We start from the raw sequence: 12,783 nt of genomic DNA, 5'->3' as shown, positions 1-12,783 counted from the left end.
AGAGCTTGTCTAGACTAAGGAAATATTCCTGCTATGACTACGCCAAGTAATTATACCAGTGTAAACCCCTTTGGGCAAAACAGAGCTTTTAGTGGCCTGATTTACGCTGGTCACTTGCCAGGATTAGTTCAGCTGGTAGCAGCCCGTCCTCCAGGAGCTCCCTGCTGGAACACAAGCAGGAGCTTTTCCGTCTCATCAGAAAAATCCACGCTGCCAATCTATCAATCAGGCCGTCCTTACGGGGCACCCGTGCATGTGTTTCTCAGAGAGAATGGTAAATATTTAGGAGGTTCCTCTGTTAGTGAAGAACTGATTAATTGGCTATGAAAAACAGGCTGAGAAAGCTGTTCTTGAATCAAAGCATTGTTTGAAGCATGTAGACGTGTATCGGGGAAATGTATCGGCTCCGGATGCAATGAGATAGGAAGGCAGATGGGGATGATCAGCCTGCCAGTGGTAGATGTGGTCCTTGCATTAAATAGGCATGTAGGAGAGGATGAAGTGTGTCCAGAGAGAGTAATCCAAACTGCTCCTATTAAATGAACGAAACACTGAGAAAGCAGATAAACTAAATTAAATAAATCTGAATGCTTGCATCTGAAGTCACTTTTGAGGAGCAGAGGGTGAAACCCCACTCTAAGAGGAGCCAGCAGCACCATCTACATTGGCTTTGGAGGAGGCTTCATTCAATGGAACGCACACAGTGAAGCCATACAATGTCCTTCTGTGTGCTGATAAGTGCAGGATAGGGAACAGACAGACTGACAGACAGATGGACTGGGCTATAGGTGAGCGCTGACCACAGTTATCCATAGGTGTCACAATTACTATATTTCTAAAAGGTTGTTACACACCTTTAGTTCTGCACACTTACAGGAAAGACAGAAGCTCTACTAGTGAGAACAAATATACTCCCTTGTTTTAAATGTCTCCTTATTAAAAAAGCAAGGAGTGTGTGTCTGAGGCACAGAGATGACATCAGAAAAGTTCCTCAGTTCACAGATGGCTGCACCTTTCAGAAAAAAAAAAAATTAAAATAGGAACCCTGGATTGATTTAATCACCCATACAAGCGAAAAAACGTAATGAAGATACTTAGTGCCAAATTGGTTTCTTGGGACCTTTTCCATGTAAATAATACAACTCAAACCTTGAAGTTCACTGCAGATAGGATCTGACAAGCGAGCCAGGCTTTCTGTTTTCCTTTGATCCAGCTCCAGAAATATTTTATCCAAGGTAAAGTTGTTTTTAAGTGTTTTCCATTTCAATTTTGGATATTCACTGTATAGGAAACTCGCTTAGAACGCTTGAAACACCTTCTGGCTGAACTGACTCACCCAACCTGGAGGTTCCCTCGTGTTTGCTTGCAGCACAGAAGGAGCTCCCAGTGTGATGTGGGACCACCCGTAGCTCACACTGCTGTGATAATGGGACACTGGTGTGGACACCAAAGCTGGGGATTCCCAATGCCACATCAGCCTGACTCAGGTGTTTTTCGCCCCACTCCACTGCTGAACAATGCTGTTGAGAACACTGTGGTGGGCAGGCCTTGTTTCCAGAGCGATGCCCCCAGTTCCCCGCTCTCCCCGCTCTCTGGTGCCTGTGACTTCTCATGGAAAAAAGCCCCATGCATTGGGCATGTGCTGCTTTTTATTTTCACGTTAGTTATAACCCCAGGATGACGATTCCATGGTTCAGAAAATAAAAAAAAATAAAACCCATAAAAAGTTGTTCTAAAATTTCCATGGCCGTGTGTCTGAACAGGGATTTGGGCACCTTGCTGCAGGCGTCCCGCTTGTCAGAATGCAGCTCCTGTGAATAATGTCAAATCCTCCGCGTTCCCTTCCTTCCCCAAACTGGCATGCAGCACATTTAGGATGAACCAGGCCCCTTTTCTCTTTTCCCTAGAATTGTGGTGTAAGGTTAATGAAAATAAGACAGGTCTTTTATTTTGGGTCTTAAATATAACATTATTAAACGTGCCCACCAGAAATGTAGGATAAAATATTTGCTTTGCTTGAAGATTATGTGATATTTGTATTCTGAGCCTCACCACAGTGGGTTTCTTTAAATAGAAGCTATACTTTACTCCTAAATTGCTTAAGGCAAAGGAAGCAGAGATGATGTTTTTATGAATGTTTAAATGCAAATGGAACCGAGAGTGAATGCTATGCTAGCTAACATCAAAGGCTCACCAAAGTCTCTGCATTAATGAGGCTCTTTGTTTCCTGGATCACAGATTACAACAGGTTTCCAACTCATTGCCAAGGCTTTATCTCCGTTTGGGAGGGCTGTAAATCTCAGACGATTTTTTTCACATGCAAAACAAGAGGATCATCTGAAAAGGAAAAAAAAAAATTAAAAAATCTGAAAGCAGCAAATATTTCATTCAAATCATTCTCGCTCCAAGAGGCTGCAGCGTATTTTATTTTATTTTTTTAGTGATGTTTAAAAGGATGGAAATCCACAGATGGAGTTTGCTATGGGGTGGGGAAGCAGAGATGCACGCTGCGCCTCCCCCCCCCCCCATCCCATCTCCTTCAGCCCCCGAAATAGGAGCACTGTGCAAGAACAGCAATTAGCAGAAAGACGGATTTTGCTTCATTTAAATACATTCAGCACTTCTCAAAGTGGCTCTGACTAGTTCTTCTCCTCCCCCAAAAGTAATGAGATTATATCCATAGTAATAATACCCTAATTAACAAGAAAAATAGGGACCGAGATTTTTAGCTTCCTATTCAAGGGCTGAATGCGACAATATGTAGTATATTGGGTCATAAAAAACAATTTACATGGCGTCATTACAGTCTGTAGAAAAGTCTCCAGGACCCAGGGCTATCTTATGCAATCTTAATTAAGGAAAATAAATATCGGTGTGTTTTTTCAAGCTACCGGAGACATGCACAGGACCTGTCGTACGCGATCAGAGGAGATGGGGAGTTTCCTTTTCCATGGGAACTGCCTCACAAAAAATCTGACGCCGACACAGAAGTGTCTGCTGCCTTCACATTGGCTACAAAGATGTTCATTTCGGGTTTCCCGACCCTCGGGGCCACTCAAGGCCGAGCATTTTCTGCAACACCGCAGCCGGGGCTGGGGGCTGCACAGCAGTGCGTGGCAGGGTGTGCGTGTGTGCACCCACACGTGCAGTGCCTGTGTGGAAGTGCCATTGCTGCGTGAGCACACGTGTGCACCTTCAGATGTGTGCAAAGACTTCTGCCCTCTGATCTGTGCTGGAACATTTGTGAGCAGCTGTGAGTGTGCAGCGCTCGTGCAGCTGCGTGTGCTCGTGTGGGGCTGTGCATGCTGCTGCGGGCAGCTGTGTCTTGGTTGGTGCTGCTGTGTGCAGTGGTGCGTGCGGGTGTGCAAGTGCTGGTGTGTGTCAGGAGTGTGCAGTGAGTGCTGATGGTGAGCCAGGAGTTGGATGCAATGATCGCTGTGGGTCTCTTCCAACTCAGGAAATTCCATGAGTCCTTGTGTGTGTATTGGTGCGTGTGGGCATACACACACCGATAGTGTGAGCAGCACAGCAGCAGTGTGCACCAGCACATGTACAGGCTGTGTGCACAAAGAAGAGTGCACACAGAGCTATGTGTGTACACAAGTGTATTTGCAGCTGCCTGTGCAGAACCGTGCATGCAGATGTGTGTGCAGCAGTGTGTGCATGCTAGCACCTACATACACATACAGTTTGCTGTGCTGTACCACGCCATGCCGTGCCATACCACACTGTGCCTTATCACGCTGTGCCGTGCCGTGCCAGAGCTGGGTATGAAAATGTGTGTGCACATGCATCTGTGTGTACATGTGTGCACTGATGTGTAAGCAGAGCTAAACATAAGTGCACAGATGTGCACACAGATGTGCATGCAGACAAACTTACACGGCTTCACTGTGCCCCTAGCTGTGCCAAGTAGTGCCATGCAATGCTGTGCTGTGCCGTGTCATGGCCACACTACCCCACACAATGCTGTGCTGTACAATGCCATGCCATGCCATACTGTGTCATGCTATACAAGGCAATGCAATCTGTGTTGTGCTGTACCATGCAATGCCATGCTGTGCTGTACTATGTCACGCAATGCAACGCTGTTCTGTACCACACCATGCTATGCAATGCAATGCCATGCTGTATCATGCAATGCTTTGCCATGCTTTGCCATGTGCTGCCATGCCGTGCTGTACCATGACACGCAATGCAACACCATGCCGTACCATGCAAACCATGCTATGCTGTACCATGCTATACAATGCCATGCCATGCTGTGCCATGCAATGCCGTGCTGTGCTGCACCATGCCATGGAATACAACACCATGCCATACCATGCAATGCCACGCTGTGCCATACCATGCAATGCAACACCATGCTGTACCGTGCTGTGCTGCACCATGCACTGCCACGCCATGCTGTACCATGCAGTACCACACCGTGCTGCACCATGCAATGCCACACCGTGCTGCACCATGCAATGCTATGCCGTGCTGTGCCATGCACTGCCACGCCATGCCGTGCCATGCCATGCTATGCAGCGCCACATCACAGCCCCGCAGCCCAGCAGCACCGCACACCCCTCCCTCCCCCCGCTGCCCTTTTAAGGCAGACACCCCTCTTCGACCGCGCGCGCGGGCTGCACGCTCGGCTGTGCGCGCGCGGGTTCGTGTGCGCGCGGGTGTGTGCGTGTGCGCGCCCGCCCCCGGCCCCTCCCCGGCGCTGCCAATCACCCGGCGGCCGCTTTGATGTCGGCAGCCCTTGGCCGCCGCGCCGCCGCGTTCGCACACAGGCACCGGGCGCTCCGTGCCTCTGGCTGCCGCCGGCGCCCGCTGCTCCCGGAGAAACTTTGCGGGGCTCGGGCCGCGGGGCGGCACCGGGGGGGGGGGGGGCAGCGTCGAGCGCGGCATCCCGCGACGCCTGCCCGGCTGCAGGCTGCAGAGCCCCCCGCCAGTTGCCGGGAGGGAAGGAGGGAGGGGGGAGGGAGAAAAAGATTTAAGAAAGGAAATTTTTTGTATTATTATTTTTTAGGGAGATTCGAAAGGGAGTTTAGGAGAAGGGGGTAACATTTATAAGGGAAAAAAAAAAAAAGTTTGTTAGAATTTAGAGAGGGGAGGGGAAAAAAAAAAAAAGTTTAGAAAGAAAAATATAGAGGGAGCGAAGTCTTTTTTCCGAAAGCAAAATAATCGAGGGAGAGGAGGAGGAAAAAAAAGAAAACAACCAACCTACGCGCAGACGGACGCGAGGAGGAATCGCGGTGAGAACAAAACTGCGGGGAAGTTTTGCGCGGCGGGAGCGACATGCCGCAACTGGGCAGCGGCGGAGGGGACGACCTGGGGGCCACCGACGAGATGCTGGCCTTCAAGGACGAGGGCGAGCAGGAGGAGAAGATCCCCGAGAACGCCTTCACCGAGCGCGATCTGGCCGATCTCAAGTCCTCGCTGGTGAACGAGTCCGAGGGTAGCGGCAGTCCCGCCGCCGCCGCGGACCCTGAGGTGAGCCGGCCGCCCCACACGGCCCCCCGGCACGCGCTCCCCCCTCTCCTCCCGCCAACCCCGCTCTGCCCTTCTCTCTCTCTCTCCTCCCATCCAGGCCATCCGCCGCGTGCAGGATCCGCAGAGGGTTTATCAGGAGAAGCTCCCGGACCACATGGAGGATGGTTAGTGGCGGCGATCCTCGTGGCTCTTCCTCTCTCCTTCCCGGCCCCCTCCAGCCCCGCTCCCAGCCCGGCTCCCCCGGGACCCTCACACCCTTACAGTGCGCTCCTTTGGGATTACGGAGCCAAAAGGCTCCCAAATACACCATCACCTCTTCCGTCCCCCCCGACAGGCAGAGCAGCCACCTGTCGTAAGGCAGATCGTGATGGGGAACTCTGATTTTAGCAGGTATGAAGCACCAGGACCCAGGGATGTATAAAGGATCTGCGTACTCTGGCTACCCCTTCCTCATGCTCTCAGACCCCTATCTGCCAAACGGATCTATGTCACCTCTGGTGAGTGCATCCTCTCCTTACGGAGACCTTTGGCGGCCTCTCACTGCCCAGCTGTGCTGCAGGTACCACGCCGGCACCTACGTGTGCTTTTTTCTGACAAATTGTGTTTAAAATGCCCAGTGCTGTTCCATGGAAAGGGGAGTGATGCGAGCGCTGCTTCTCCCCGAATTACTGGGGGAGCTTCTTCACAGACCCTGTTTTCTAGGCTTGCCTTTGTGATGCCGACAGTCAGATCCCAAGCTCTAATGTGGAAATGCTTCCTTTATCTGGGTCTGGAGGTGAGCAGCTGCTGGTGTTGGTGTCCAGAGCTGTGTCCCGTGGCTCAGCTTCAGTTTGACATATCTGCTCATGAGATGGCCAGCCTGGGGCCTGCTGCCAGTTGGGGCTCTGCTGTGGGTGATGACCCGGAAGGAGGATCTTCAACTTAAATCTTAAACTCTGAAATTGGCAATGGAGTTTTTTCAGTCTCGTGCAGCTGGACGGCTGTTCCAGTCTTCCCATAAAGTTTTTCCTTCTCGTGTCAAATCAACTTTAGCATCTCTCTGTCATTTAATGCTTACAAAAAGTTTTGCTATATGAATAATTGAATTAAACGCTTCTGTACGAGAGCTGTCTTTGCCCATTGCCATTTTCCACCAGGACTTTAGAATTTCGATGCTGCAGCACACAGAGGCTGTGCTCGTGTCATTTCAGGGGAGCCAGCATTGCCGCATTCATTTCAGGTGTTATTCCTTATTTACAGTAGGCTGATGAGATCAGAACATTGTTCAGTGTATTTTAGTTTTTAAGCTACGAAGAATCTAGAATGCCCTCCTCAATGTAAGCACTTGGTTTGCTAAGAGGGGTAGGGACTTCAAATTGGTGTTATGAGAAATAGATGGATCATGGCATGGGAAATGAAGTGTGATAAAATGCTGCTCGTGGCAATCAGTGCCGTGTCCTCCCACCCCAGCCTGCTCACCGGTCAGGCAGGAGGAGACTGGTCCTCTGGTAGCTGTACCCCTGCATTGCCCCGCTGACACAGGAGGTGCAGCTCCTGCTGAGATCAGGGGCAGTTTGGGGGGATCTTTACATCTTGGAGTTGCCTTCATCTTCCAGCATGAAAAGGTGTTGGCAAGACACAGCCTCACTGCTCTCAGAACAAGCAGCTCTTCAGTTGTTTCCCATCTTGTGTCCCTTCTTCGGGGATCCAGGTGTTCCCTCCACCCCTCGGAAATACAAAGCTGCTCCACTGATGAATTGTAATTGATGATACGAAATTTGTCTCATTGAAACTCGTTTAATTTGCTCTCTGGTGTAGAATCTGTTCAAGTTCAAAGTTGCATTAATCTATTCATTGTAGCGAGATATTTCTTTTAATCTTAAACCCTTACTAGATGGGCAACAAAGTCCAACAGCCTATTTATTAGCAATTAAGCTGGAAAGCAGATTGTGGTTTGTGAATTGCCTTTCCCCTTGAGAGTGTAAAAAATCCAGGAGGTTACTGTTGGAGCAACAGATAGATGTGAATAGGCTGCGCGGAACTTACGGAGGAGAAAACTGAGCAGCAGAGAGGGAATGATTCCCTGAGAGCCACCAAAATCACCTATGGCCTTAGTGAGCGTTGGTTGGCTCTGCTGGGATCCTGCGGTGTTTCTTAACAATGTTGCTTAAAAAGCCAATTCAGTGTTTTGTGCTAAAAATGTGTTACGGGCAACTGGGGGGAGAAATCTTCCCCTTTCTCAAGGCTGGCCATTCCTTTGGTTTTTGATGTTGGTACAATAATTCTTCCAGTCTATATTTCCGAGCCGTTTTTTCTTGTGTTTATGTTGACGGTGTACATCTTACCATCACCGTACAGTGTACTGCCCTCATCTGTGTTGCTGCTGTGTGCATTGCGAGCTGTGATCTGGCGACCGCTTCAGTAATTGAGGAGGTCAGATCTGCGACCAGAGATCCCAGATATTAACCCTCCACAGAAGTGCATTTAATTAATGTTCCAGCGTGAGTTGGAGGGAAGGTTGTGTGAGTGGATGGGATTATGGATTGCAGTCATGCGTGCGTTTGATGGTTGGTATTTTTGGTTAATGGGGCTTCCTGGAAACAGTTGTTTGCTGTTAGGATTAATTTCAGAGTCCTGAAAAACAAAAAATGAAAAACATGAACCCAGGTGTGTGCTTTTGCACGATATCGAGGTTTTGCACTTAGCTACTTGACAAACACCGTGCAGAAGGGCAGAGGGCACTCAGCCCTGAGGCTGCAGGCTGAGCCCCTGCCCAGCCCTGCGCCAGCAAGCCCCATTATTGCTGCAGTGCTCGGGGTGCTGTGAGGGTGCTGGAGCCGTCCCAGAGCGCTGCTGCCATCGCTGTAGTGCTGCTGGCTGTTCTGCAGTTTTAGTTGCTTGGTAGCATCGGTTTGGTTTTGTTTTGCTCAGGTTGGCCCTGCCCTGGTGATGCTCACCCAGCATCCTGCTGGGCTCCCTCCATCTCCGTAACCCAAACTGCATTTTCTGTCAAAACAAACCCACTGGTGTTATTTACACGTGCTGCTGTTGCTCCTGTGTGATGCGCTGAGCATGTCTGGGTACCTGACATCAGCAGCAGCGCGGAGCCAGTTGATGTGCTGGGCCCTCACCTAGTGCAGGATGTGGCCAGAGCCAGCCTGCAGCAGCATCCAGCTCGGCCGGCAGCGGGCTGCCAACACAGGCTGCTTTTTAGGGCAGCTCGGCCAGATGGGCACCATTCTGAGCATGCACAGGTATCCATCAGTGGCTGTAGAGATGGCAAAGAGAGAAGGGAGGGCAGCAGGCGGCTGGGAATGCTGGAATTGGGGATAGAACAGCCAGAGCTCAGGTTTCCAGTGTTCTGGGAGCACAAATAGCCGTTGGCTGCTCTGGGCACAACGGGTCAGGAGCATCTCAGCATAGACTGCAAACACACCTGAAATCTTGATGTTTTTCAAGGCACCAGGAGAACCGTTTCTCACTCGGCTCTCAGCTGTCACATGCGTGTGGCACAAGTCTGCTTTTGCTCTCCTGATGCTTGGAAAAAGTTCAGCATTTCCCAGGGCAGAATATATGGGATTTTCAGGATAGAAATCTGCAAGAAACTTCCAAAGAACAATGATGCACTGAGGAACTGTTTTTCTAAATGAAATACAAAATCATAAAACTATATCCTTTTTTAAATAGTACAAATGACTTTAAATCAAATTAAGGTACATCCTTAGTAAGAACATCAGCCTTTTAGGTGGTTACAAACATTAGAGGTCAGACATGGTCAAACATGTTAACACTTTGATCAGATTAAAATATTTTTCTTGCTACAGTTGTATAATTGAGTTGAGACCCGAGGGGGTTTTCTGAGCATTGTTACATCTTGTACCATGTGGTAGTTAAATCTTAGAAGGAGCATTTATAAGTTCCTTCTGTGCATAGGTTTGTGAAGCAGGGGCTGCACGGCCCCGTCCCATGCCCAGGGGTTGGGCTCTGCTCCGTGCACTGCCTGGGTTGTGGGGGGTTCTGTCCTCCCACCTTCACTGCACCCCTCTTGTGTTCAGGCACCAGTGGGGTGTGGGCTGGCAGGATGTAAATGTTCTGGATAGGAAGCTGAGGCACTGGGCTATGTCCTGTTCTTCTGGGAGAAACACAGGGCCTCCATTTCTTTGGAAAATCATTTTCTTCGCTATTAAGCTCTCTAACTGGAGCTCATGTAGGAGCAAAACGGTGGCGGTACCTTCTAAATCTCTGCACATTGACAGCCCCCACGTGAGACAGCTGGCCTAGGAAATAATGCAGATGTTCCCGAGATCTGCCCAGCTCCTCAAGTTTGCTTTCCGTTCAGTGGGCTTGAAATGTCCCCTTGGGCAGGGCAAGATCAAAGTGCAGCCACTGCACTTTGCCACAGGTCCCAAATGTGTATCATGAGGTCAAAAAGCACAGAGCTGGAAGTCTCCTTCAGTGGTTAGAAGGAGAAGATTGATCCCAGGGGCAAAGCTTTAATGCTGCCCTGTGCTGGACAGGCGCTGAAGGAGCATGAACTGGGACTGGCTGCTGCTGCTGCTACAGCCCCTTCCCCAGATCTGCTCCATCCTTTGGAGGGAGGCTGTTGTGCTCTCAGCATTTCATGAAAGAAATCTGCAGCTCAGCTGCTTCTTTATACAGGTCTTTCTATGCTGGCTTGCTCTGTCGGAGCAGTGGTTTTAATGTTCTTTTTTCCTGATGTTCTGATTCTGTTGAAATGAGTGGGAAAAGTCCCCCATTTCCACTCAGCTGGGGTTTGTCCCTGTGAGGGGCTGATGCATCCCTCTCCAGGTGTGGTGCCCCATTTGACAGAGGCTGGCAGCTGCAGCCCTGTGCGGATCCAGCAGTACAAGAGCAATACCAGCACCAGGCAGGCTTCCTGGTAGCAGGATCTGTGCTATGGGACCTGCCCATGACAGTGCCCTGTCCCCATGAGTGGTTATGTTCCTGGCAGAGGACGTTAGGACTGCAGCGACTGATGATGGATAAGTCTTTTAGCAGACAGACGCATGAATAAATAAAACAGCAAATCCACTTTTTCCAGCTCTTCTACCTAGCTTGAGACGGGATAATGGTGAAAATAATATTTTATGTTAAAGCGTGCTGTTGGATAGGTGGATGTACTGAGGTGCAGGGCTTCCGAGGTCGTTTATTGCATGTCTGATTCAGTCTTGGTTCCCCCCAAGGAAAATTCTTGCGTTAATTTCTGAGTTCATATCACACCCTCAATTTTGAAGCAGAACTTCCCTTTGAAATAAATTAGAGAGCTCTGCTTAAGAAGCAGCGACATGATACAGCGCTGCGTGTGTGTGGTCTAATATAACCTTATTTTTAAAGTTGTTTGGAACGAAAAAAAGAGAGAGAAAAATGTCACAGGGAAACAAAAGCGAGTTTTATGTAAATCCTTGCCTGTGAATAACTCTGCACGTGATTTAGATGGCCCAACAGTATCTGCTCTCCTCCTGGCATTCCTTCACAGGAGCTGAGCTGGCTGCTGATGAGCTGCTCCGGCGCTGTGCAATGTGAGGGCAGTGCTCCTGCGAGCTCCCAGCTGTTGCAGTTCACGAGATGTTCTTAGCTCAACTGGTTGAGAATTAGGAGAGAAAAGCAAAACACAGCATAAACTCGAGCTCCCAAAGCTCATCCATGTTAATGATTAATATTTTTGAAACTTTAACTGGGAAGAACAAAGTGGTTTGGGGGTTAGTGGCACACGGCGTGTCCGAGATGAAAGCAGAGCCGCTCAGCCTGTTATCCTGAGCCGTAATGGAGTGAATGGGGAGGGAAGCGGCAGCTCTGGGAAGCAGAGCATGTCACAGCATCTCACAGCCAGCTTTCTGCGATAAGTCTGTAGGACCCTCTGCATTCCTACATTTGAGTGAAAAATCTGACAAATTTGGGTTTGTTTGCATTTGCTGTTCCAGGGTTCCTGTCTGAGTAACCACACGGGCACTTCCGTGGCTGGGCGAGACGTGGCGAGGTCTGTAGGGATGACTCGGGCTGCTCTCGCAGATCATCTGTGAAGGGTCAGATCCCGATCTCGGATTGTATCCCTCTCTATCTGCAGTGTGATCTGCAGGATCAGCAGGTTTCGGGGTAGAGGTGATGTGAGCTGCAGACCTGAGATTGCAGTCTGCTCCGGACGGTGTCTGTGTGCGTGCCATGGCAGTCAGTGGCAGATCACAGTCGAACAGTGAGAAACATCAACAGTTTTGGGGGAACATATATACTTTGACATTAATTTCATACCCGCGCCGCCTTGTCTGCCCTTTGGCTCTGAGTGATACAGAGAGAACGAATTTAGTGTTCATTTTGGATGGTTTGGCCTTTGACCCCCCCTCGCTAATTCACCACAAGGAAGGTAAAGGGAGGACCTGGCTCAGTGCAGCCTCTGTTGTGGGGAGGCTGTGCTGCACAGGGCAGGCCTGGAGGAACAGCAGCCCAGCACGTGCTGCTGTGCAGCTGCTAAAATCCCTGCTCCGTGTGTGTGTCGGGAATTCCTGATGCAAACCCTCAAGGATCATCTCCTGCCTGTCTGAGGAGTAACCACCTTGCTGCCCAGCACAGACCTCTCCCATCCCAGCCCTCCGATGCTTTGCACAATCCTGTAACGCTCATCACACATCTCCTTCCAGTTGCTGCTGCTTTCCCTCATTTTCCCATGCCTTTCCCACTCCAGCTCACTGCTGCCTGTGCCGGGAGATAGCTGGCATCAGCATCTCTCCCAGCCTGATGCATCTGTGCTCTTACCTCATTCACCCACAGTGGGTGGAGGGCACAGAAATAGGAGAGCAGGTTCACACCGCTTCCTGGACTCTCTGCAGAGCTGCTGCAGCAAGGAGAGCTCCTCAGCCTGACAAAATCCCATCGTGCTGCCAAGCCGGGAGGTGTCAGTACCCCCACACAGGCTCTTTCATGTGCTGTTCTTCCAAAGATCTCTTTAAAAATACACACAACATGATACTCGCTCGTTAATCTCTGTGTCTGGAGGCAGGAGCGAAGGTTTGGTAGGACTAGGTGACTCAGAGGGTTGGTAACAGGAGACAGAGCTGCTCGTTTCCCAGTTTTAATCCCGCTGATTCAGGGACAGCCTCACGCCCATCCCTGGCGGTCCAGCAGCCTGGGCAAGGCTCCGGCCGGCTCCTGGGCACCTCGCAGTGTGGATGAGGATTCAGCCTTGGCCCAGCCCGGCCGCGCCGACCCATCTGCTCACGTAAGCCGTGGGCCTCGTCCTTGCCCTGGGGTTGCCACTTCAGCACATGCTGCTGGCTCAAACCCACCTGCTGGGCTTCTCAGAGGAAG

General features: G+C 50.2%; 1 protein-coding gene across 5 annotated transcripts in view; it reads left to right on the top strand.

Annotated features, from left to right (window-relative positions):
- Nucleotides 1-4,978: 4,978 nt before the first annotated feature.
- Nucleotides 4,979-12,783, top strand: part of TCF7 (transcription factor 7) — a 53,838-nt gene continuing 46,033 nt past the window's right edge. For 4 of the 5 annotated variants that reach the window (XM_042826278.1, XM_042826275.1, XM_042826277.1 and 1 more), the window contains exons 1-3: nucleotides 4,979-5,484; nucleotides 5,582-5,648; nucleotides 5,872-5,981. In XM_042826278.1, the coding sequence (XP_042682212.1) occupies nucleotides 5,290-5,484; nucleotides 5,582-5,648; nucleotides 5,872-5,981 (372 nt within the window). In that variant the 5' untranslated portion in view covers nucleotides 4,979-5,289. The remainder of the gene's footprint in view (nucleotides 5,485-5,581; nucleotides 5,649-5,871; nucleotides 5,982-12,783) is intronic. The other variant, XM_042826276.1, reaches the window with a different exon arrangement.

Source organism: Centrocercus urophasianus, unplaced genomic scaffold, assembly GCF_019232065.1.
Source record: "Centrocercus urophasianus isolate 14NV4802_14NV808 unplaced genomic scaffold, USGS_Curo_1.0 seq_26, whole genome shotgun sequence".
NCBI classification, from domain to species: domain Eukaryota; kingdom Metazoa; phylum Chordata; class Aves; order Galliformes; family Phasianidae; genus Centrocercus; species Centrocercus urophasianus.
Note: the sequence above shows the minus strand (reverse complement) of the source record. Positions and strands in the feature narration are given on the sequence as shown.